Source organism: Drosophila serrata, unplaced genomic scaffold (genome assembly GCF_035046125.1).
Source record: "Drosophila serrata isolate PLE 108 unplaced genomic scaffold, ASM3504612v1 contig_293, whole genome shotgun sequence".
Taxonomy (NCBI): domain Eukaryota; kingdom Metazoa; phylum Arthropoda; class Insecta; order Diptera; family Drosophilidae; genus Drosophila; species Drosophila serrata.
The window spans coordinates 2,559,707-2,583,002 of NW_028257191.1; the positions used below are offsets into that span (position 1 = coordinate 2,559,707).

The 23,296-nt window shown below is 39.0% G+C and overlaps 3 protein-coding genes across 11 annotated transcripts in view; 1 reads left to right on the forward strand and 2 right to left on the reverse strand.

Annotated features, from left to right (window-relative positions):
• Window positions 1-3,973: 3,973 nt before the first annotated feature.
• On the reverse strand, window positions 3,974-4,773 carry LOC110184327 (uncharacterized). Its single transcript, XM_020952823.2, has one exon. It carries the CDS (start codon window positions 4,602-4,604, stop codon window positions 4,005-4,007), a length of 600 nt encoding a protein of 199 aa, XP_020808482.2. The 5' UTR covers window positions 4,605-4,773; the 3' UTR covers window positions 3,974-4,004.
• A 308-nt stretch (window positions 4,774-5,081) lies between these two features.
• TTLL1A (Tubulin tyrosine ligase-like 1A) lies at window positions 5,082-6,991 on the forward strand. The gene is made up of 4 exons (XM_020952745.2): window positions 5,082-5,547; window positions 5,605-6,187; window positions 6,246-6,586; window positions 6,639-6,991. The coding sequence occupies exons 1-4, from the start codon at window positions 5,234-5,236 to the stop codon at window positions 6,838-6,840; spliced, it is 1,440 nt and encodes a 479-aa protein (XP_020808404.2). The 5' UTR covers window positions 5,082-5,233; the 3' UTR covers window positions 6,841-6,991.
• Window positions 6,866-23,296, reverse strand: part of baz (par-3 family cell polarity regulator) — a 45,291-nt gene continuing 28,860 nt past the window's right edge. For 4 of the 9 annotated variants that reach the window (XM_086836749.1, XM_086836752.1, XM_086836751.1 and 1 more), the window contains exons 2-9: window positions 16,801-17,208; window positions 11,844-13,544; window positions 11,156-11,781; window positions 10,784-11,092; window positions 10,035-10,720; window positions 9,433-9,970; window positions 9,004-9,108; window positions 6,866-8,856 (exon numbers count right to left, since the gene is read on the reverse strand). In XM_086836749.1, coding sequence (XP_086692875.1) covers window positions 8,364-8,856; window positions 9,004-9,108; window positions 9,433-9,970; window positions 10,035-10,720; window positions 10,784-11,092; window positions 11,156-11,781; window positions 11,844-13,544; window positions 16,801-16,983 — 4,641 coding nt within the window. In that variant the 5' untranslated portion in view covers window positions 16,984-17,208 and the 3' untranslated portion in view covers window positions 6,866-8,363. The remainder of the gene's footprint in view (window positions 8,857-9,003; window positions 9,109-9,432; window positions 9,971-10,034; window positions 10,721-10,783; window positions 11,093-11,155; window positions 11,782-11,843; window positions 13,545-16,800; window positions 17,209-23,296) is intronic. The other 5 variants (XM_020952743.2, XM_086836755.1, XM_086836754.1 and 2 more) reach the window with 3 other exon arrangements.

The window sequence follows — 23,296 nt, forward strand, 5'->3', positions numbered from 1 at the left end:
GAGATCTCTTATTAACTAATTGGAAGAGATTTTTTTAAATATTTATAAAATGTATTTGTAGAAAATTATTAAATATTTATCAAGTATATATTTTAGTATTTAATAAAATGGTTTAATTTATTATGCTGTAAGATTTTTATTTATGTTTAAACTAATATATTTAATTTTCATTTCAACAAAAACATTCCATTCCTACGCATAGTTTATAGTGTTATCAATATAATAATAATATAGTGTTAATAATATATAGTGTTATATATAAGTAGTGTAAACCACCTTTTTTTCATATTTTTTATATATTTTTAAACTCCCTTCAAGTTCACCTTATTCCAGGCTTCACTGTAACTGAAATCTAGGCGGGGCAGCGGCTGTCTGTCACCTCAACTACTTAACCATCAAGTGAGATATTTTCTCGCATCTCCCGAAACACACACACAGAGCTCATCGAAAAATAGAAAAGAAATAGAAGAAGTAAAAATAACAATAAAAACAAAATAAATATATATATATTTAAAACTACGAAACATTTTGGTGTGCGGACCAAGAGCGTTACGGATTCGCAAGAAGCTCAGGTAATTCCCCAAAAATCACAAATTAGCACTGAGGGAAATGTTTAGATTTAATATAGACTATAATTATGTCCAAGGATGCCCCTCAAAAAATTATAATAAAGAAGATACTTTGTGGGGTAAAAAGGGTAAATAAGTTTGGTTTATATATTTAAGTTTATATATTTAGAAATAAAAAATTATTACTTTTCAAGATATTAAAGAAGAACTCTTGTTAGTTTTAAGGGTATAAAGTTATTATTATCAATAAAATAACATATATTTAACAAACAAAAATGTTTTATTCGGGTTTTATTTTAAAGTTGGGAATCAGGAAACTATAATTCTAGCCTAGCAATCAATATAAAGAAGACACTATGTGATCTTTATAGCATAAAACATATTGGAAAATATATAAAATAAAATATATTTACAATTAAGAAGGGTTAAACAAGGCTTTTATTTTATTTCTCAGTATTTGAAGTAAATAATTTATTAATTCACCAATTAAGTAAAATACTACAAAGTGATTGAAATTATGGAAATTTATTGTTTATTGATCAGGACTCTTTTTGTCATATTTATAAATATTTGTCTTGAAAATAGAGTAGCAAATGAATCATATTAAAACATATAGCACTGCTTTTTATTTTCATTTCTGGTTAATAATTTTTCTTTAAGTGCAAGCTGTCCCATGTGCGTAGCCAACTTATTGACATTGTCACTCATTCCGCCACCGAAATCTTGTGCATGGCTTCACGTAGCCAAAAAACCAAAAAACCAAATATCAAAATGGCTAAATGGCTAAATGGTTAAATGGCCAAGTATCCGAAGCACGCCCAGAGATCCGTGGTTCATCTGGGATTTTAGATTTCTATGTTTTATTTTATATATGTATATATATTTTTTTTGCTGTTCCACCTCATCTGTCGGATCTCGAAAACTCGTCCCAGAAGCCACGTTGCCACGTTGTCTGACGTAGAGATCTCCTCTTCTGGCAAATATTACATTTATGTAAATGCCGGTTTTTGGTGCTGCTCTTTGTTTTCCTATTGATCTGGTCTACTATGCAAATTAGGTCAGCATATAAGTTATATATATTTGATTATACACATATAGGCAGAACGCACAAAAGATTTTCCATCTGGCGAAATTTTTTATGTTGCCATAATTTGACAACAGGTTTCTTTGGCACACGAGATTCTCGTAAAAATCCTTTTTTTGTGGTAAGAACATGCATGGAATTTTGGAATATAAATTTCCAGCATAAATAATTCCTAAAAGATTAGGTTTCCTAGGTTCCTAAATACAGAGCATCACGTCAATATATAGATCTAAACTGTAACTAGAACTTAAACTATATTTGAAGGTAGACTAATGTATAATAAATTTATTAATATTTCTATTAGAACTCAAAGAAATCTATTAAAAAATAAGTCAAAAGGTATCTTACAAAGCCTTTATTTTTTAACAATTTTATTTACCTTAAATACATAAATCCTTCTTAAATCTCTCTTACACTTTAGTTACGCACTGTATTCTCCAAAATCTTTATTTATTCTTTTATCTTTCTCTCCGGTAACCCCTCCCTTCTTTATTGACTGAACATGGCAAATATTAAATCATAGCCAATTTACACATTCCCATTTACAGATTTTGGTATTTATTACCCTAAAAGAAGGTACTAAGATTTTAGCCAGACGTTTGCACTGCCACAAAGGAGAGTTATTTAAACATCAAAGGTATATATTTTCTTGATCAGCTTCAATAGAACTCATTTACTATTAATTTAACCTATTTAAAAATGCAGTTGCATTAATTTTTAGATGAATTGAACATTATTACATTATTGCAAGAAAAATGTGTATTTTGATACCCTCAAAGAGGAAAATATAATTTTAATCAGTGAAGAAGATATTTCCAACCCTATAAATCATATAAATTCTTGATCAGCATTAACAGGCAAATCTTTCTAGCTATGTCGGAGTGAAAACAATTTTTTTCAATTTTTTGCAAAATTTTACAAGGGGTTACATCATTAAAATTCTCAAAAATTTGACAATTATTTCGATTTTTTAAAATATTAAATTTAGTATGCAGATTTATTAATCTTTTAAAAACTAACACTGGAGCGGTTTCTGAATTGAAATTAATGCATTTTTGACTAAGTTATGATAGTTTTAAAAATTAATCAAATCTATCCAATTGCCAACTTCTAGGGTATGAAAAGTTCGGTTTTACTCGGTACTCTTTCATTCTTATTTTAACTTTTTGGTTCCCCCTTGATTTTTTCTTAGACATTATGTTGTTTCGCATTTAGGTCGGAGCTAAAGATACACACAAAGAAATTCATTACTAAATAAAAATATATTTTAAAATCAAGAGAATTTATTAGAAACCTAAATAAAATCCCCATAAAACACACTTCTTGGGGTATTATATCATTTAAAAATCTCTTCCCTTTCGCACAGTGTATATTCAGTGGCTCTAAACTGGCAAAGATATATACAAATATTAGATATATATCTATCTGTATAGTATCGTCTGGCTCTGGTCCAGCTCAACCAATTTGCACCCAAAAAACGGACGCACAGCAATTCTCGGTCGAAGATTTTGGGCTTGGCTCTTGTGACTTTGACTTTGGCTTTGGCTCTGCTTTTTGGCTTTTGGCACTCGATTACCATTAACAGCATTGTTAGGGCCAACTTGCTTGCCACACGATCTGCAGTCGGGCTAACTGAATGCGTAAACAGGTGTCTCAGATTGTTAAGACCGAAGCCCATTCCCAGCCAACTCTCGGTTTCATTCACGAACAATTCCCAAGGCCGTCTCTCGGGTTGAATGGGCTGGGCTTTTCATCTCTTTTATAAAGTATAAATATATCTCTCTTTTTTGGGGGTGGCGACTTCTTCAATCAGGTGCGAAATTGTTATTTTGTAATTGTCAAGCGAGAAATTCCCAAAGTCACCGGGTTACATATTCAATAAATGAATCTTAAACATATTTCTTATAAAGAATGTGAAAAGAACTTAACTAGCACACTTTTAGGCTTTCATTTCTTCTTTTAAAGCAGCTTAAATACTAAAATAAGAACCATTTTTAAATATTATTTAAGCACTTAACTAGAAGAATGAAACAATTTAAGATAAATGTATTTTTCTTGACAGAAATTGAGATAAAATTGTGCAGCCAAAACTTTTCCTATTAATTAAGCATAACTCCTCTTTTGTTTTTAATTAATTGAGTAATATACTTCTTATTTAATTGAAATTTATTCTCATGACTTAAGAAAAACTATTAAAATCCATAAATATAAACCACTTCAAAGTCTTCTCTTCGTTTTAAATCGTTTATTTATACATTTCAAGTCGTTTCTTTATACATTTTATTATTTTAACCTTTAATTACAAATCGTTGTTTAAAATTATAAAAAAAAAAAATACAAATTTCGTTTTCTTAACAAAGTCCCGAAGCCAAACCCAAGGGCGGTGGTGGTGCTCCAAATCCAAGCCCGAAGCCACCTCCAGCGCCATAGCCTGCTCCGAAGCCATACGAGGCGGGCAAGGCAGCTCCACCTCCGAAGCCACCGAGGCCGCCAAGACCACCGATTCCACCGATTCCACCGCCAAAGCCACCCACATAACCAGCACCGCCGGCCAGGACCGGTGATGCCACCGGTGTAGACACCGACGTAACCACCGGAGTGACCACAGCCGAGGTAGATATAGCCGGAGCAGCGCCCACAAAGCCGCCAGAGTAGCCACCTCCATAGCCTCCAGAGTAACCACCGCCTCCTGGCAGCACCGACACCTTGATCACCTTCACCACATTCTCGGGAGCATATCCATAGCCACCGCCATAGCCATAGCCGGAGCCATAGCCCTGACCATAGCCATAGCCTGAGCCGTAACCCTGACCATAACCGTAGCCAGAACCATAGCCAGAGGCAGCTCCTCCGCCGAGCAGAAGATTCAGCTTGCCAAAGGTGGCATCACCGGGTTGAACCGAAGCCAGCACCAACATCCAGGCCGATGCCAATCCCACGTAGAATTTCATGATGTCCGAAGAGGTCTGGAGATGTCTTAGCTAATCCACTGCAAGTCGTCGACTGATGAACTCCAATGACCGCACATCAGACTTTATACCCCTTCAACTGTCCACCGGTGACAATACCCGACGATTGTTCTTTCCCCAAAAAGAAAAAAGACACAAAAATCTGTACCCTGATGTGTGAAATTACTCAAGGGGCTTTGCCAGAGAAGAGGTCTTCCGTCACAGAAACCATTTCTGTGTCAAAGTCAATTTTTCACTTATTTTACGAACCGCAAAAGGTTCAAGTTTACTTAGAACCCAAACACCAAAATGCGATCATCCGGGGGGAAAACAGAATTGTGTATAAATTGTGTAAATATTGCAGCTTAAAGGGAATTAACACTTTCGCTTTTCGGTCAACGGATTATGCAAGCGGATCTGTTAATGGAGATAATCGGATTCTGGAACAAGGGCGCTATCCATCTTTGGACACACATATTCCATGGCTAATCAGCTAGGCTTTTGATAGCTTTTCAACTCACACATAAAAAACACCAATAAAAAAAACAATAGCCTAAAAAATTGGTAATCAAAATTAGCTTAGTTTGCACTTAGGTTAACCCCTTTTTTGATCCATCCCCGGTTTTCCGGTCATGAAGAAGCAAACCAATGCCTTGAGGAATCTCCGCCAGAAGCAGGGTGGCACCAACAACACCAGCGAAGATGATTTGGTCTGCATTAAGTTTATAGCCACTCCCCCGATTCGGAAGCGGAACAAGAATAATCCTCCAACGGGGATATTATATAGCACAGATTGGTCCAAGACGGCGCTGGTTAGTAACTTTAAAAAGCGAGGATGGCAACAGGTTTCACCCTTTGGCGGCGAATGGAACTTTTACTGGGCTGGCACACACAATTGTCGCTATATCTTTGGCATCGATCATCCCTATCGCATGCGATCGGATCAGTGGGTTTTTCCTTGCCTCATTTTCATCCACAGAATGTATCATTTTTTCTTCTATAGAATCATCAATCACTTTCCCAACTCCGTTGAGCTCTCCCGTAAAGATCTGCTGATTAAGAACATCAAACGATATCGCAAGGATCTGGAGCGTAAGGGGGATCCCCTGGCACAGACTCTGCCACCGGACACTAAGCTGGGTATTGGTGGCACAAGGTATAAATATTTGGACATTATACCCATGACCTTTGTCCTGCCCGCCGATTATCAGCTTTTTGTGGAGGAATTCAATCACAGTCCGGCCAGCACTTGGATTGTGAAACCGTGCAGCAAATCCCAGGGCGTGGGCATCTATTTGATTAACAAATTGTCCAAGTTGAAGAAGTATGCCACCGATTCTCGGTCCTTCTGTCCGCAGCTGAGCCGTGGCACTTGCGTTGTTGTGTCCAAATATATCCCAAATCCTTTGCTTATATGCGGCAAAAAGTTTGATCTGCGACTCTATGTCCTGGTGACCGCATTCTGTCCACTGAAGGCGTACCTCTATAACGAAGGCTTCTGTCGCTTTTGCACCGAGAAATATGACCAAACCGAAATTGATAATGTCTTTATGCATCTCACGAATGTCAGCATACAGAAAACTAATGTAAGTTAGAGGTATTTCTATATATTTTAATATATATTCTATGATTTTATCCTTTTAGCAAGAGTACAACTCCACTCATGGCGGCAAGTGGCCTCTGCAGAACCTCTGGCTCTATTTGGACAGCCTTCGTGGCGAGGGCATCTCCCAAGGTCTGTGGCAACGCATCTCCGAGACCATCCGCCTTTCCCTGGATGCAGTGACTCCGGTTATGGCCAACGATAGGCATTGCTTTGAGGTATATGGCTACGATATCATCATTGATGATAACATGAAACCCTGGCTAATCGAGGTCAATACATCGCCATCGATGCACTCCACCACTGCCAATGATCGGATGCTCAAGACGCGGTTAATAGACAATGTCCTGGACGTTGTCCTACCGCCCAATACCTTGCCAGAGTGAGTAACGAAGGTATTGGTAGGATTAATCCTGATTCCCTTACTTATCCAGCGAACACTGGAGCAAGACACCGGATCCGGAGCTCCTTAAGAACTTCACCGTACTGCAGCCCATTCCAGAGGTCAAGAAGGAACCGGTGGTGGTGGTTAAGCCACCCAAGAAGCGTCTACTCCGCAGAAAGAAACCCGTCGCCAAGAAGACGCAAGAGGAGGCCTCATCCTCGAGTGTTGTCAAAAAGGCAAAAGTGAAGTAGGTAATGGACACACTGGATGTGCTTATTGTGTGTTTAAATGGAAATGTTTAGCTTTTAATTCGCACAAATTATTACTCTTAGGGATTATACAAAATTATAGTATATCTTTATATATATATATTCGCTTATGATCTAGCCATGTGTGAAATCGAATGGTTCGTATCGTGTGTGTGTGTTTATAACTAAGTTAAGCTTGTCTTTTTAGGGACCTCCGAGAAGCCGAGAGGTCTGGCTGCACAAAACTACAAAACTAGGCTCGAAATTCTATATAGATATTTATGTTTATATGGGAACAAAAAAATATATATAAGATGATTCACTCACTACACTCATATAGCCTAAATGTATATGATGCGGGTGGCTCTAAGTTTTACTTTTCGCATCTCGCAAATCCTCCCTATTTGCACACAAATGGCGTCCGCTTTAAAGCTAACAAAAAAATCAAAAAAAATCAAGAAAAACAAACAAGTTTCTATGTACAAATTAAAAGGGAAACATAAAAAAAAATGGTTAATAGGGAATATATATATACATATATATATGTATATGGAGAGAGAATATCTTTCTCAAGAGCTTTTGTATAATTTTGAATGGGATTTCTGGCTTTGCTGTACTAATTATGTTATTTACAAAAGGCGATTTGACTTAGACTTAAAGCTTAATATGGAACGCAATTAATTGCTTTAATTTCCATTTCAACAAATTAAATCTAAGCTAAGCAGACTGACACAAAACGGTCGTTGCGCTTTACAAGGGAATACTATCGATGTTCTTTTTTTTACTCGCTAATAGTTACTCGCTACTCGTTACTCGTTACTCTCTTGGCTTCGTTCTCCTGCTTAAAGATACATATTTATTATGATGTGATTTATGGTTAACCTAGCTTAGATGCGTCAGGGTGGGTGTGAAATTGATTTGAATTCGTGTTCAGATCTAAAAACAATTTACTCGCTGCTCATCTCTCCCTTGAATATTCCTCTGTCGATAATCAAATATATATAAAGTATACATTAATTTTCGTGTCTTAGCAAAATATCACGAATTACATTACATAAAGTGATGGTTTATATTCTGATAGCATAGATACGATAAATATTTTTCCATTTGGTTCTCAAGAGGTTCACAAAAAATGTACACATATATTGCACCTCGATATTATCGACTTACAAATTGATAAATCTATAAATTTATGATCGACAGAAAACCACAATTTCACATAAAATATATTCGGATTAATCTGATATTTAACCCACCCTTTAGGGGGTGTTTACAAATGTATGTGTGTTGTGTGTTTACAATAGATTTCCCTTAAGTTTATATATACTATAAAATATGAAAGCTCAGCACTCGGTGGCAAAGTAGAAAACCTCCACCTCCTCGCTAACCTCGCTGAGAATGGCCCCATGGTCCCCAGCACCAGCTCCAGCTCCAGTTCCAGCTCCCTCTCCAGTTGCAGTTCCCGTAGCGGGTCCGCTTTTGGCGAGCACATCGCGAGTGGCGCGCGCATGCGCCAGCACCTATAGTCACACCTTCGAGGCATGCGGCTGAGAGCCAGCGGTGCTTCCATACTGTCCTTGTCCGGACATCTTCTGCACGGTCTGATAGGTGGGTTGCTGCTGCTGCTGTTGCTGTTGCTGTTGCTGCTGGAGGAGCAGATGGGCGGGTATGCCACTCTGCTCACGTATGGTCACCTGGGTAACAAAGGGTCCACGACTACGAGCGCTGCTATTCAAGCTAGCCGGCGAGTAGCCATTCATGGCCGCCGCCTTCCAGTGCGGCACATTGATGGGCGATGACGACGAGGAGGCTGCACTGCTGCTGTGACTGTGCTTGATGCTGCCCACACGCTGTTGCTGCACTGTCTCATACTCATAGTAGCTGCTGATGGGACGCATTCCATTGGCCTGCGACTGTGGCTGAGCGGAGCCACCTGGCTGGGAACCAGAGCTGGTCGAATGCATGCTAATGTCCTGGGAGCGGGCACTGCGCTGGGAATGGTAGTGCTGATGGCGGCGACTGTGCAGAATCAAAGAGAGGTAAGTCATTAATAATTTAGAGACTATGATTAAAAAACTATGTAAGCTTTGTGTTAATTGATTTTCTTTTTCACCAAAAACATAAATTAAATTAAGTAAGGAAGGTGTTTCCTTGTGGGAGTGTTACCTTTCCGCCTCCACCTTGATGCGCTGCCGGATCACCTGCTGTCGCATGCATTCGAGCGTTGATTCCGAAAGTGTTTCCGAAATGGATGTTATAGAGTCGCCTCGACTGTCATATTTTAATGTATATTTTTTACCAGTGTAGATGTTAGGTGTGTGGGTGTGTGTGTGAGGGTATGCATGAGTGGTGAGTTACACAAAAACAACAACAACAAACATTGACAAAGAGCCACGGAATAGACAGAGAAAGAGAGAGAAAGAAATTCAACACAAAACAATGTAAGGTTAAATGGTTAAAAAAAATTGTTTAAAAATATGTGTTAAAATACATTTAAATATATATTTTAAAATATGTTAAATACAGGTTAGTTAAATATTAATAAATGTAATCCTTCACCCTTAAAGAGAGGCTTAAAAAAGCAACTAAACTCACCTTAACTGATGAAGCTGCTGCTGCTGTTGCTGCTGCTGTTGCTCCTGATGCTGCAGATCCTCATAGTTGGCATAATGCTGATAGCGATGATTAAAGATGTCGTTCTGATGGATGCCACCATTCAGCTGGGAGGAGGCACTGATCACCCCATTGGGAGCTGGCAAAGGTGGTGGTGGCTGATATGCCGGTGGCTTGCCATTACGCTCCAAAGCGGCCAAAGCAGCTGTGGGAACTTGCATCATTTTCGGCATATGCTGCTGCTGTTGCTGCTGCTGCTGCGGGGATGTGACAGAGGAAACCACCGAACTGGGTGGCGATATGGCCACTGAATAGGTGTCCACTGGCACCACGCCATCCTTACGATTCTTGCCAAAGCGGAACATGTGTCCAATGCCACGCAGTATGCTTGGTTTCTTGGCCCGCGACGATTTGCTGCCATGCTTTCCATCGTTCAGGGAACTCTGGAAGGGTCCGTTGCGCTGTGAGGCGAAGCCACCTTCATGGTCGCCCTCCTCCAGCAGCCAGGTCTTGCGGGGCTCTGTCAGATGTTCAATAGAATTAATAACCAAAGATATTATTAGTTTCTTAATAGTAATACTCACTGTTGGCATCTGGCTCACTGACCACTGCCGCTCGCAAGCTATCCTCCCTTCCACGACCGCGTGGTGCACGCAAAGCATGATGACCACGCGGCTCATCCGACATCTGCAGCTCCTGCACCATCGTCTGCAATGACTCCAACGACGAGGACTTCTTCATGCCCAACGAGGGACCCAAATCCCCTAGTTGATCACGTGCCTCTGCCTCGGCAGCGGCCAACTGCTGCTGCGATTCACGCTGCTCAATGCTGGACGCAGTCTTGGCATGCTTATAGCCGGAATTAAACTGGGCATTGGCACTGGCAATGCGTGCCGTAAGCGACTCAATGGAACCACCGTACACAGCCGACTTGGTCAGCTGAATGCGACGCTCTCGATCCCGCTCCTCGCGCAACTTCTTGTTCCTCTGATACGTGCCCGTCTCCCGGGCATCCAGAGCTGCATGATGCTTCTCCGAGATGCTGCGACGTCCCAGGGCATCGCGTGAAAAGTGCTCCACCCCCGAGTTGGTCTCCAAACTCAGCTGCGACGAATAGGTGGCATCAAAGTTACTGGACGAAGATGGGGTGCCCGGCACAACAGGATTGTTGGCTGCCGGTCCCAATTGATTGCCGGCGGTCATCGGTTGCGATGAATTGGCGCTGCTCGCGTTGCAGTGCTGTACATCATGCGAACGCGCCGGCAGGGTTCTGTTTTGGTTTAAAGATTGAATTAGTTAAAAAATACCCTTGTATAAGGTGAGGTAAACTTACGGTGACATGGGCTCAGCATCATCCTCGATGAGCAGCGCCGTGTTGCCATGGCCAGTGAGCAGGTGCAGCTGCGCTGGTGACCAGTTATCATTGGTGGCCATGTAGTAGCTCTCGTTCCGCAAAGCTGCACTATTGCAAATGGGAGCCGGAGGCAGGCGACGCTGCTGATGCGAAGACTGTGCCTGCTGCTGCTGCTGCTGCGAGGGATGTTGCTGTTGCTGCTGCTGCTGCAGCTTCTGTTGCGATGGCTGCGTTGAGTTTGAGGAGCAAATGCCACCGGTTAGACGATCCAAAACGGGATTGCTCCATCTGCAAATGAAGAAAATGCATTAAAAAACTGATAGCAAGGTTATAACTAAAGGTATTCCTTACCTATTCATCTCATTGCCGGCACCACCTCCACTGCCACCGCCATTGCAACGCTGCTCTCGCTTCTCCGGACTCAAGTAGATGACCGTGGCTCCGGAATTATCGCTGGCATTGGAGCTGCTATTGTTATTATTGCTATTTCCATTGGAATTGCTGCCGCCGCTACTGCTATTGCTATGGCTGTGACTGTGACTGTGGTCCAGAATGTCGCTGGAGCTGGCCGAACGGAGGATCTTGCGACCCACCAGCAGGGTTATGGTGCCCGGATGCTTTCCCGGCGTATTGACCATCGCACGACGCAGTGTCTCCATGGCCTCGGCATTGTTCTGGCCTCGCAGCGAGACTCCATTAACACTCAGCAACTGATCGTTCATTCGCAGACGTCCATCACGAGAGGCAGCACCACCATGGATCACATTCTTCACAAATATACCCAGATCACCGTCGTGCTTCATCAGCTGACCATTGCTACCACCGGAAGTGGCACTCGATCCGGAGGCATTCAAATTCGAGCATGTTTTGCCCTTGACACTGACACCCAGGCCGGCCTTTTCCGTATCATGGACGGGAATGTGAAGTGTGAGCTCCTCGCGGGAGTTCCAGCTATTGCTGCTAGGCGGGAGGCTATCCTGTGGGTGGGAAATAAGCAGAATTAATCAGTTCTTAAAGGGTTTTCTTGATCTAAACTCACATTGGAAGCTGCCGACTCGCTGCCCGCATCGATAAAGTGCTGAGATTCGTTGAGCAACTGCTGCTGCTGCTGCTGCTGTTGGTGCTGTGTGAACAGGGATCTGGCACTGCTCGACTTCTGCACCGGCACTGGCACTGGATTCACCTGTGCTGGGGGAGCAACTGCCACCGAGGCGGACTTCTCCGTGGGCTGTTCACCCGAAGCTGCTTGCTCGGCCAACTCCTGCTGACGTGAGACCACAATTCGGACAGTGGCTCCCGCTGGCATACCCCGTAAAATGGCCACCACATCGGTTTGTGTCTTGCCCGTCATTGGAGTACCATCCACTTCCAGCAGGCGATCACCTGGCTTGAGACGTCCATCCTCGATGGCAGCTCCTCGGGGCAGTATATTCTTGATGTAGATGGGACAATGGCCACCGGCAGGATTGTCCCGCGTTGTGACCGAGAAGCCCAGTCCGTTGGGGCCCTTCATCAGCAGGATTTCGATCTTTCGTCCCAGCTTACGGGTATTGGCCACCTGCAGGGAAGTGCCAACGGGAGCTGCATGTGGCTTGCGGGTTGGTGACACCGTTGCCACCTCCACCATTTCGGCCACCTTGGAGTCACGCTGCTGTCGCCGATTGCGGTCACCTCGGAGCACTCTCACCCTCAGCTCGGAGCTCTCCAGGGCGCGTCGCAGTTGCTCCTGCACTTGGGATTCGGTGAGTCCAATCAGCTTGATTCCATTGATCTCTAGGATACGATCGTCACGACGCAGTCTTCCCCTTTCGGCACGACTTCCTGGCTCCACGTGCTGCACCAGCAACCCACCGCCATGCTCCTTATCCGGCAGAGCAGTGAGTCCCAGTGGACTTCCGTACTCGTTGATAATCAGCAGCATTTCACCATCCTTCTCCCTGATCGACTCGTAGGCCTGGCCCAATGGCTCCTTCCTCTTGGTCTCCCTGGGCAGGGATTTGCTGGAGTAGGCACCAAGTATTCCCGATGCTGACGAAGAGGATGAGGACTGCTGGTAAGCCTGCTGGTGAGCCGGTTGCTGGGTCTGAAGCTTCTCCGCTGCCTCCATCCACTTGTAGCCATTGCCATCGCCCAGAAACTGCATGGAAAGGCGTCCGGAACGGGCGAATGGCTGATGATTTCCCGCTGTTCCATTCGAATTCGCAGCATGCGGTTGCTGGTGTAGCAATTGCTCCTTCAACTGCTGACTGGGATCATCCTCCTCCTCCCATTGCGGCGACAACTGACCACCGGCCTTGTCCAGGAGCAGGCGTTCGGGGGAATCACCCCCGCCGGCATAGTGAGGCGCTGCCGCTGACCAACGCTTGTTACTGCCCTCCGCCTTGAGGGAGGCCAACAGGTTGGGATCACTGCTCCGACGCACCATCAAACCCACACCCAGGCCAGCCATGGGACCCGATGTGGTGCTCGTCACCTCGATATGCGGTGTGGACAGATCACGGGGACATGTGGGTGCCTCCGTATTGGTGGGATCCCGAAAAATGTCCGGTGAACCAGTGCCCACGGATGAACTGCCAGAGGCTCCATCGCCGCCACCTTGCGCTACACCCGGATCCGGTCCAGGGTCCTCAAAGTGTGCCAGTATTTGCTCCCGATCATCGGCCACATCCCGGACACAGTCATCCGGATCAAGGATGCCCGATTGGGTTTGCAGATGTGTCACCGTCACCCAGGAATCGGGCTGTATATGGAGAGGGAGAGAAAATGGGAAATAAGTATTAATATATATAAATAATATGATTTCGGAATATATAATATAAACTATAAAGAATGGTATTTAATTATATATTTTTACATATAGTTAGCTATCTTTCTAATTAATATCCATTTCATATAACAACTAATCCTCTTTGAAAATTACTATGAAAATCCCTTCTTGACTTCCTATAAAGATAAACCCATGGACCTCCATCTCTCCATTATTTTAAGACCATGTGGCGCGGAAGTCTTGCCCAACAGCTCACACAATTCCAGCTCCTCCTCCATCTCCTCCTCCATCTCCTCCTCCTCCTCCTCGTTGATATCTGCAATCTTTTCTCAGTCTTGGAGACGCATCGTCTCGTGGAGTTGCTTTTTACAGCACATCATCCTCATGGCATCTGCAACAGCATCTGTGTGCTGCTTCCTCATAGAGCAACCACTCTACGTGTTGAGTCACTTCGGTGTCCGAATCTGTGAATCTATGAATCCAAATCCAAATCCCTCCATCTCGCCTCACGTGGGCTCAACTTGAACTCTCTGATCGAGTTCCCAAATAAGCCAGAGATCGCTTCGACCTCCAGTGCCCCAAATTGCAGTGTTTTCGAGGCAAGGAACTGGCGTTGCCTTTGGCATTCCAATGGATTCCACAACCAAAATGCCAACTGCCGGACACTAGCAACAAATATGTGCAGAGAGGAAAATAGTATGGGAACTAGAGATAATTATCAATAATAATATTAGAAAATATTTCTTAAAGACGAAACAATCATAGAAACAATAAATATATAATAAAAATCAGTAAGTAACTCTGATCACTAAGTATATATAACCAGTGAGTAACTCTGATCACTAAGTATCTATAACCAGTAAGTAACTCTAATCAGTAAGTAGCAATCAACATTAAGTAACTATGATCAGTAAATAAATATGATCAGTAATTTACTATGATCACTAAGTACCTAAGACTAGTATGTATATATGATAAATTACTAACTTTCAACACTAGTAAACAATGACTAGCAACTTTTGGAACACAACACATATCTGAGACCAGGGTGGTAGAAGCCACTTCGTTCCAGGGATGTTAGAACTAGTTGGGAACCATAAGCACAGATGTGCGCAAGTAACTATGAGCAGTAAGTAACTCTGAACACTAAGTTACTATGATTACCAATTAACTCTAAACAGTAAGTATCAATGAACATTAAGCAACTATGATCAGTAAATTAATATGATCACTGATTAACTCTGAACCCTAAGCAACTATGGCCAGTAAGTTAGTATGATCAGTAAGTATCTATAACCAGTAAGTATGTAAGTATGATCAGTAGTAACTAATTTTGAACACTACTAAACAATGACTTGCAACTTTTGGAACACAACACATATCTGAGACTTGGCTGGTAGAAGCTACTTCGTTCCGGGGAAGTTAAAACAAGTTGGGAATCATAAGCACAGATGTGCGAGATTTGTTTTGGAACAAATTTAAGCTATTTCAATGAAACTATGGAGTTCTTCTTCTATCTAATTTTACTAGTATATAATTTTACTTTATATATCCATTTTCTTCTCTATAACTTTGTTTTTAAGATTCTTTTTAAGCTCCTCCTATCCTTTTTCTCAACTTAACGTTTTAATTAAGTTTACAATACAGAAGATTGTTTATTTTTTTGTGCAGTGAATAAAAAAAAAACAATTGCATCATGGCTTAAATAAAATACAAAAAAGAAGCCCAAATAAAACCAGTCAAAAGCGTTGGAGGCTCAAACGACTGAGACGAGGCTGCAGAACTGGAACGTCGAACGTCAACTTGGCGCAATAATTTCGGCTATTTTTCGCTTCTCCTTCGTTTATTTCGTTTTTGGTTTGTTTCTTCACATGGTTTTGTTTGTTGGTGTGTTTGTTGGTGTTTTTGGTGGTGTTTGTTGTTGTTGTTTGCTGGTTTTTGTGGGTCAAAGAACGCACATTCATTCAGGCATTCTATAGCGTTTGCAGCATCGAAAATCGTGATTTTGCCGTGAAGAATGCAGTTTTGCCCAATACAGTGGATCAAAAATGGCTTAAAAAGGTATAGAAATTTATTGGGGTTTTTAAGAAACTAATATATCATATATTTTTATATAATAATGGGGTTTTAAGAAAAGATTTGTACTAGTTTTCTTGTTTCTGATTAATTTTAAAATATTATTATAATATATGCAACACTCTTGTATAAATTTTATATTTCTCACTTCTTAATCTCTAAATTTTTTATTCTATATTTATTATTTGTTTTCATAATTTGATTTATTTATTTGTTTGTACGCTGTATACTTAATTATAAATTAAGCTACAGGATAAATATTAACCATAGCTGTTTATTCATTCATTCTCCATATATTCATCTGTATTCATTTTCTTGTATACCTTTAAACTCCCTTTAAAATTAATCTAGTTGACACCACTGTGCTTCTTTGATTATATTTCTTTATGGTCATTTGTCAATGGAAATTATGCGGCAACGATCCGACAACGATCTCGTTCTCATATATCATATATATATAAAAAAAAACGATGAAAAATGTGGGCGTGGCAGCTGAACAACTAACAAGTGTCGTCGTCGTGTGGGACTTGGCAACGAACCGGAGGAATGCCAAAAGAGATTGTTATTGGATTTGTCATATATATATATATATATATGTATATATATAAATATATATCTAAGCACAGGGAAAAATGTGAGCCATAATCAATGTTTATCAATTAGAAATGTTTATCGTATATGAAAAGTATAAACAAGAATTTCCAACTCTATGATATACGATATGAGGGAAATGGATTTCATAACTGAGAGATAAACATTATTAAGACTCTTTTAGTAATCTACCCATATTTCACATAAACCCTTTAAAATAAACTTAATAAATTAATAAAATAATAAATATTAGAGCCTTGGTTTTCTCCCAGTGTATATATCTTTTGAATATCTTTTATGGATTAGAAATGTTTATCGTATATGAAAAGTATAAACAAGAATTTCCAACTCTATGATATATGATATGAGGGAAATGGATTTCATAACAGAGAGATATACTTTATTAGGACACTTTTAGTAATCTACCCTCATTTCCCATAAACCCATTAAACTTAACATAATAAATTTATAAAATAATAAATATTAGATCCTTGATATTCTCCCAGTGTATATATCTTTTGAATATCTTTTATGGATGCATCTTCGGTTGATATATCTTTACCTTAACACACGAATAGGCCGAGGGCGAGGGCGGCCTCTTGGGCAGGGTGAGGGAATAGGACTTGTGGAGCTGACCATGGGGAATCCCCTCGTGCTTGGCTGCCACCTTGTAGGTGTGTCGCCACCCAAAGAGGCCGCCCAACTTGGTGGCCAATGCCGGGCACTTGGGCGGCACATCGAACATTTTCCAATCTTTGGTCTTTGCTTTTTGGCTGGAAGCACACTTGCTCCACTGCTTGTTATTTATTAATTAATAGTTATTAATAATTATTCAATATTTATTTATAATTTGTAATTTATTCTCCTTTTTGTTAGTTTTTATTATTGTTGCTTGCCTTTTCATTGACGTTTTTGCACTGTTCACAGTTTTTTTCTACCGATTATTCGTAATTTGAGGAACATATCACCGCTAAATAAACACAGACACAATAAAAAACAAAAAGTGTGTATATAAGTATATATCTTAGTTATGATTCAACGCACTTAGTCACACGACTTGCATTTGTCAATATTATTATTATTCTTGATTTAATCTAGCTTCTTATCGATGATGCAATGCGACAGTCTTATCAGAAATGCTATCAAAAATGCAGTGAGAAATTGGCTGTCTTATCAGAGGAATACGGAAATACTATCTCCAAGAACGACATTGGAAGCCAAGAGTAATTTTTTTTTCAGAAAACTCTACAATAGATAATGTAAAATGAGGTGGCGACACTTGAATATTATCTTTGATAAGGAGTTTTACTCTAACCAAATGCAAGAAGAAAGAACTTTGATAAAGGTGTCTAAAAGTGGAGTAAAAGTAGTAAATTTGTTCTTTTCATTTTGTAAAATTTATTAAAACAACATGATACATTTTTCAAGAACTTAAAAAACCCTATTGATTTTCTTCTTGAATTATTATTGAGCTATGAACACTCTTTCTCAGCAGTATTTAATTTCTAAGCAAACTTTAGATAAACAAAAGAAATTTCCAACCAGGCATAAACACACAGGAAGTTGAGACAATCAATCATAAAAATAAGCAATCATAAACATAATCAATACTAAACAAATTCTCTTATCGAAATTATAAACAAATGGAAGAAACAACAACAAGTCCTAAAGATATAGATAGATAAATAGAAACAAGAGACAAATTTCTAGAAAAACAAACTCAAAAAGCTTCGGGAAGTACTAAGAATTTAAGAATTTTTAAAATATATTCTTTCTAATAATTAAGGATTTATAAAATCCATGTGAAATGAAATTTTTATTAAATTAAATATTTAATTGCATTTCAATTTAATTTAATATGCCTTTGGTTTTCCTATAAAGTGCAAATAAAACATAGTTTATATTACCAAAAGTTGTATCTAAATAAGTAAAGATCACAATGTTTTTCGAAGAGTTTTCCGTTTGAAAATTAATGATACTCTTAAGTTTTTAGTTAAAAGAATTAGAAAACTTAAGATCTTAAGATCTCTATAACTTGGAATAAAGTTTTATCCTGTTTTAAGTTATAGTTCAACTTTCCTGTTCCTTATTCTTCACATTCACCAAAAAAAACATATCTAACCCCATTTTTCATGTACATAAGTTTATAATTATTTTACATTGTGGTTAGAATAAAACTGGTTTTCGGATTCTAAAGAGATAGACGCCTTTTCCATGCAGTTAACTTCCCGCTTGCCTCATGGAAAACACTGCAACAAGTTGCACGGCCTGGCATTATTATTTGTATTTCTATTTCCCCCTCTTTACATGTTCGTGCTCAGGCATTTTGCCTATAATATATCCATATATCCATATATCCATATAGAAATACGTATATAAAGGCATTAATATATAGATAAATCAACTGACAGCGGACAGTGGCAGTTGCAACAGTTGCACTCATTTCGCACACAAATTCACAGTGATTATGAACCTGAGCAGGCAGCAAGGAAGGGGGGGTAGAGGGGCAGAGGTGTAGAGGGGGGTGTAGACTTGGGACACACCTGTAATAAATGCGACGTTCGGCGGGCTCACAACAACAATGCTTCGCTTGCCATTTTCGAAGCGCCAGCAACGCGCTGAAGCATGAACAGAAAAAATAATAGAAATAACAGAAAAAAAATGGAAAAAGAGATGCCAAGCATCGGATCCCACCTCCACCTTCTCCTCCTCCTCCTCCTTCTCCTCCTATCTCTCCACTCTTTCCACAATGCGATTTATTTGCTTACTAGAAATTTTAGACACACAGCAAAAAGTGACTGTACACACACACAGAGACACCCCCCAAAAGGCACACACACAGTCCACACACAAATGATCAAAATACTGGAAGTGATAGTAATTCAGTATATTCAGTAGTACGAATTCTAATAAAATAAATACTAAGAAATAATAAAAATACCAAGGAAATACGTTAAAATAATACTACAAATATACACCAACAAAGAAAAACACCTAGAAATACTGAAAAGAACTTGTGTATACTTTATAAGGAGAGTTCCTTAATTAAATCATTAAATTAAAACTCAAACAAGAGACGAATAAGAACAATAACTAATAAAAAACATTAAATATATTATAAATATTATATTATAATATATACTAATATTAGAAAATATAAAAAAAAAATATATATATATATATATATATATATATATAAAACCAGAAAGATTACTAACTTCCAAAAGACAAAGTTTATATAACTCTTGTAATTTATAATTGAATTATAGGATTGTATTGAAAATCAATCATAACTAAGCTTAATATATACACATTCTTAGAATCGTTATTTATCGTTATATTTAAACGACAAATTTAACGATAAATCAAAGTTTAAAAAACTCAGAACTCAGCCAAAAAAGCCTTAATTTTAAATCGGAAAGCTGTTTTATTTTAGTTTCTAGAAGCTTAATAAATCTGCATACTCAATGTACAAATTTAAAATAACTAAAATTTTGGCCAATTTTTGATCATTTTAACGATGTAACCCCTTATAAAATTTTGAAAAAAATTGAAGAACAAATTTTTTCCTTCAAAAATAGCTAGAAAGATTCGCCTGTTGATGCTGATCAAGAATATATATGATTTATAGGGTTGGAAATGACTCCTTCACAGCGTAACAAGCTTTTGACTGCAAGGGTATACTAAAATCCCATTGTATCATAGCATACAAAAGATATTACAAAATACCAAAATCAAAAATGACAATCAGATCATACCAAAATAAAGAAAAGAATAATAATAATTATAACAAGAAGGCAAGCTATCCTTGTTTATATACCCTTGAAGAATCATTAATTCGAACATGAAATGGATCATAAGTAAGCCAAAGATATATTTTTGGGGTCGAAGGGCACTCATTACTAGGCTATCACTATCACTCCCACTATTACTGTAGATGATAACAGCCGGGAGGCTGCGGACGGGCTGAGGCGAGCGCCAAGGGTGTGCCTGTATTTATAGTCCCCGAGTAAAGAGAGCAGAGAAAGTGAGAGGAAGAGAGTAAGGGATACCTCTGGAGAAAGGTAGAGAGAGTTAGAGAGTAAGCGATATCTCTAGAGAGACACAAAGAGAAATATGGACACACCGAAGCAGATGCAGATAAAGAGCGAGAGAATCGAGAGATCGGTTCTATATCATATAGTCCTCCGATTTTAATGACATTAATTAATTAATTAAATTATAAAATGATATTAAACGGCTTTATATCAAATTAGATGAATATGTGTAACTAGAAAATATTTAAATGATTCTCTTAAAATATTCCCATCGTTCAAATGATGCCTATCAAGAATATTTATGATTTATAGGATCTATATATCAATATAAATAAAAATAAAAAAAAATGTACTAAATGTTTATATAAATAAAACATGACTGCTGCCAAATTGCCCTCAACTGTGCCGCCTGCCTCCCTAGAGCCACGCATAAATATTTTTTTGGGCCGAGACAATATTTGTTTTGGGCTCAAAAAAACACAAAAATAAAACCCAAGTCGAGTGCAGAAATTAAACGAATTTTGTCTGTGCTGCAAAAAAAAAAAAATGTGCAGACAAATGTAAAAAATATGGAATAATCGAATAATCGATGTGATCCACATGCTCATTCGAATGAATAAGTTAGTTATTCACTTACACTCGCTGGAAGGTCAGAGGGTAAAAACAAAAATATTGAAAAGGGGAGGGGATCCATCCACCTGCCTTGTCGCGTTCATTAACATTTCCATTCAAGCGTGAACCATTGTGGAAAACGAGTTGACTCACTCACTACTCATTCAGTCATTCATTCATTCATAGAGTCTTGCATTCATTGATTGATTTAACCATTCGTTTATGTCGCTAATTGAAATTAATTCATTCATTTTGACAGATCTCAATTAATTTGTAAGTGCTTTTACCTTATGTGTAATGCTTCTTAGGTACATTTTAATTATATTTACATATATATTCAACTCATTTTCATTGATTTTAACTAGGTATTACTACTTTTAACATAACTTCTTGGCTACAAATTAGCTCATCTTAACTTATCTTTCAAAATGAATTTATTATTAATTTTTGTATTTACTTTTATACATTTCCATTACTCAAGGCACACTCATAACACTCGTTCACATGCTCGCCACGCACTCATTTGAATTATCAATTAGCAAATCCCTTTCTTGAGTATAAATAAACATTCGCCTGATCGATAGATACTCCCAACTATAGATTACACAGATATATAGATATATATATATATATAGTATATGCATATTATAATGGAATTAGCTGCCACTCCCCTGAGGAGGAAATTAATTGAATAAAAGAGAGGAAAATACTCGTAAATTAGCATAAAATGCGATCATATGAAGGCTTTTTTGTAAAGCAACCGCGCCACGCCCTCCTCAGGGTTCCTTTTGTGCCTGACTTTTCGCCCAAGCTTTTCAGTTTTCAGCCATAATTTGCAATCAGGCCTTTAACAACCCACGAGATGCCGTGAGGTTCCCAATAAAAAAAAAAAACAGGGAAAAATAGAGGTGAAAAATGATGGAAAATAAGAAAAAGAAAAATATATATGTGAATTACAACAAACGTGCAAGAAATATGCAGGAGAAGAGAAAGAAAGGCCAAATTACACGTTGTCATTATGCATGCCATGCAGCTCAAAGGGCGGCCATAATGAAGTGTACCAAACCAGGGGGAAAAATGTATGCAAAAAAAAAGTAATAAATACAAAAAAAAGGTGGAAAAAATCTGAAATAAGCTTAGCTAAGTGCAATCAGAAAGGGGCCTTAGAGGAGGCGTGGCCAGCCATTGTTGATTTGCAAAAAAAAAATGTTATTATTGTTGTTACTCAGAGACGAGGAGAGGCGAAGCCTGTAAATAACGGAGGAAAACTCATGGAAATATTTTCCCAACAACAAAAAGAGTTAATAATACATGTAGTAAAATATTTTTATAGAGTCAAGTTGTAGTCTAAAGCCAGGGTTTAAAGTTGCTAACTAGGGTTCTCTTTAGGTTTGCTAGCAGAAAAAGTAAACTAGGGCACCTAAAAAACAAATAGAAACACGTTAGTCAAATGTTACCGACTATAAGATACCCGGTAACCAAGGCAGTGAGAGTGTAATTAATTAATAAATATTATTATTAATCAATTAAATACGTAAAGAAACTAAAACAAACTTGGTCTAATTAAGCTTGAATTTATCATTAACTTTAATTAAACTGATCAAAAGGCAGCAGAAAATGTTGAAAATTGGAACATTTAAAGCCACTTTAAATAGGGATAAATGTTGCCAGGAACATTTAAAGCAACATTCCAAAGAGTACAAATGTTGCTAGGAACATTCAAAACAACATTTAAAAAGGGATACTTGTTGCTAGGTACATGCTGAGCAACATTCAGAACACCCATGTAAATGTTGCAGAATGTTTATTGTCTCATAACACCCATGTTTATTATTCGATTTTATTCATATTTATTTAGAGAGCAACTCCACACATGTCTCACTCATCGATATTAATTTGCTTTAAACAGAAATACCGCTCAAGTACCTGAAACCCTCATTTCTTAAATCAAAATAAACAATTACACTTTTTCTTTGGGCAAAACTTGAGCAAAACTCGATCAAGTTCGATCTTTCAAGTGAAAGGCAACGCGGGTAACACCTTTCTCAGCCGCTTGGCATATGATTATTAGCAGAAAGAGCGGAAAACAAAGGCTGGCAAAATAGTTTACACAAATAATTAGCAGTCAATAACAAGTGAGAATGTCTGTTTGTCTCCAAAGAGATCTCTAGCGATCCATATAGCAAATCCCCAGCTGAAAACATACTTATCGTAATGAGGAAAATGGTACTAACACAAGGGCAGCTGGGGGTCATCGTCAGTCACAACAGCTGCTTGGCAGAAGGAAAAGCTGGCTAAGTGGAAAACCCCAGGCACGAAAGCAACAACCATTTGCCATTTAAGGCTATTAATGTCAACGCTTTCCAATGTGCTTTCTATATCTGTGGACCTCTGGCTTTCCCAATCACA

Coding starts and splice junctions, on each gene's coding strand:
- LOC110184327 (XM_020952823.2), bottom strand. CDS start 4,604: ATGAAATTCTACGTGGGATTGGCATCGGCCTGGATGTTGGTGCTGGCT.
- TTLL1A (XM_020952745.2), top strand. CDS start 5,234: ATGAAGAAGCAAACCAATGCCTTGAGGAATCTCCGCCAGAAGCAGGGT. Junction 5,548..5,604: donor TATCGCATGCGATCGGATCA/GTGGGTTTTTCC, acceptor TTTCTTCTATAG/AATCATCAATCACTTTCCCA. Junction 6,587..6,638: donor CCGCCCAATACCTTGCCAGA/GTGAGTAACGAA, acceptor TTACTTATCCAG/CGAACACTGGAGCAAGACAC.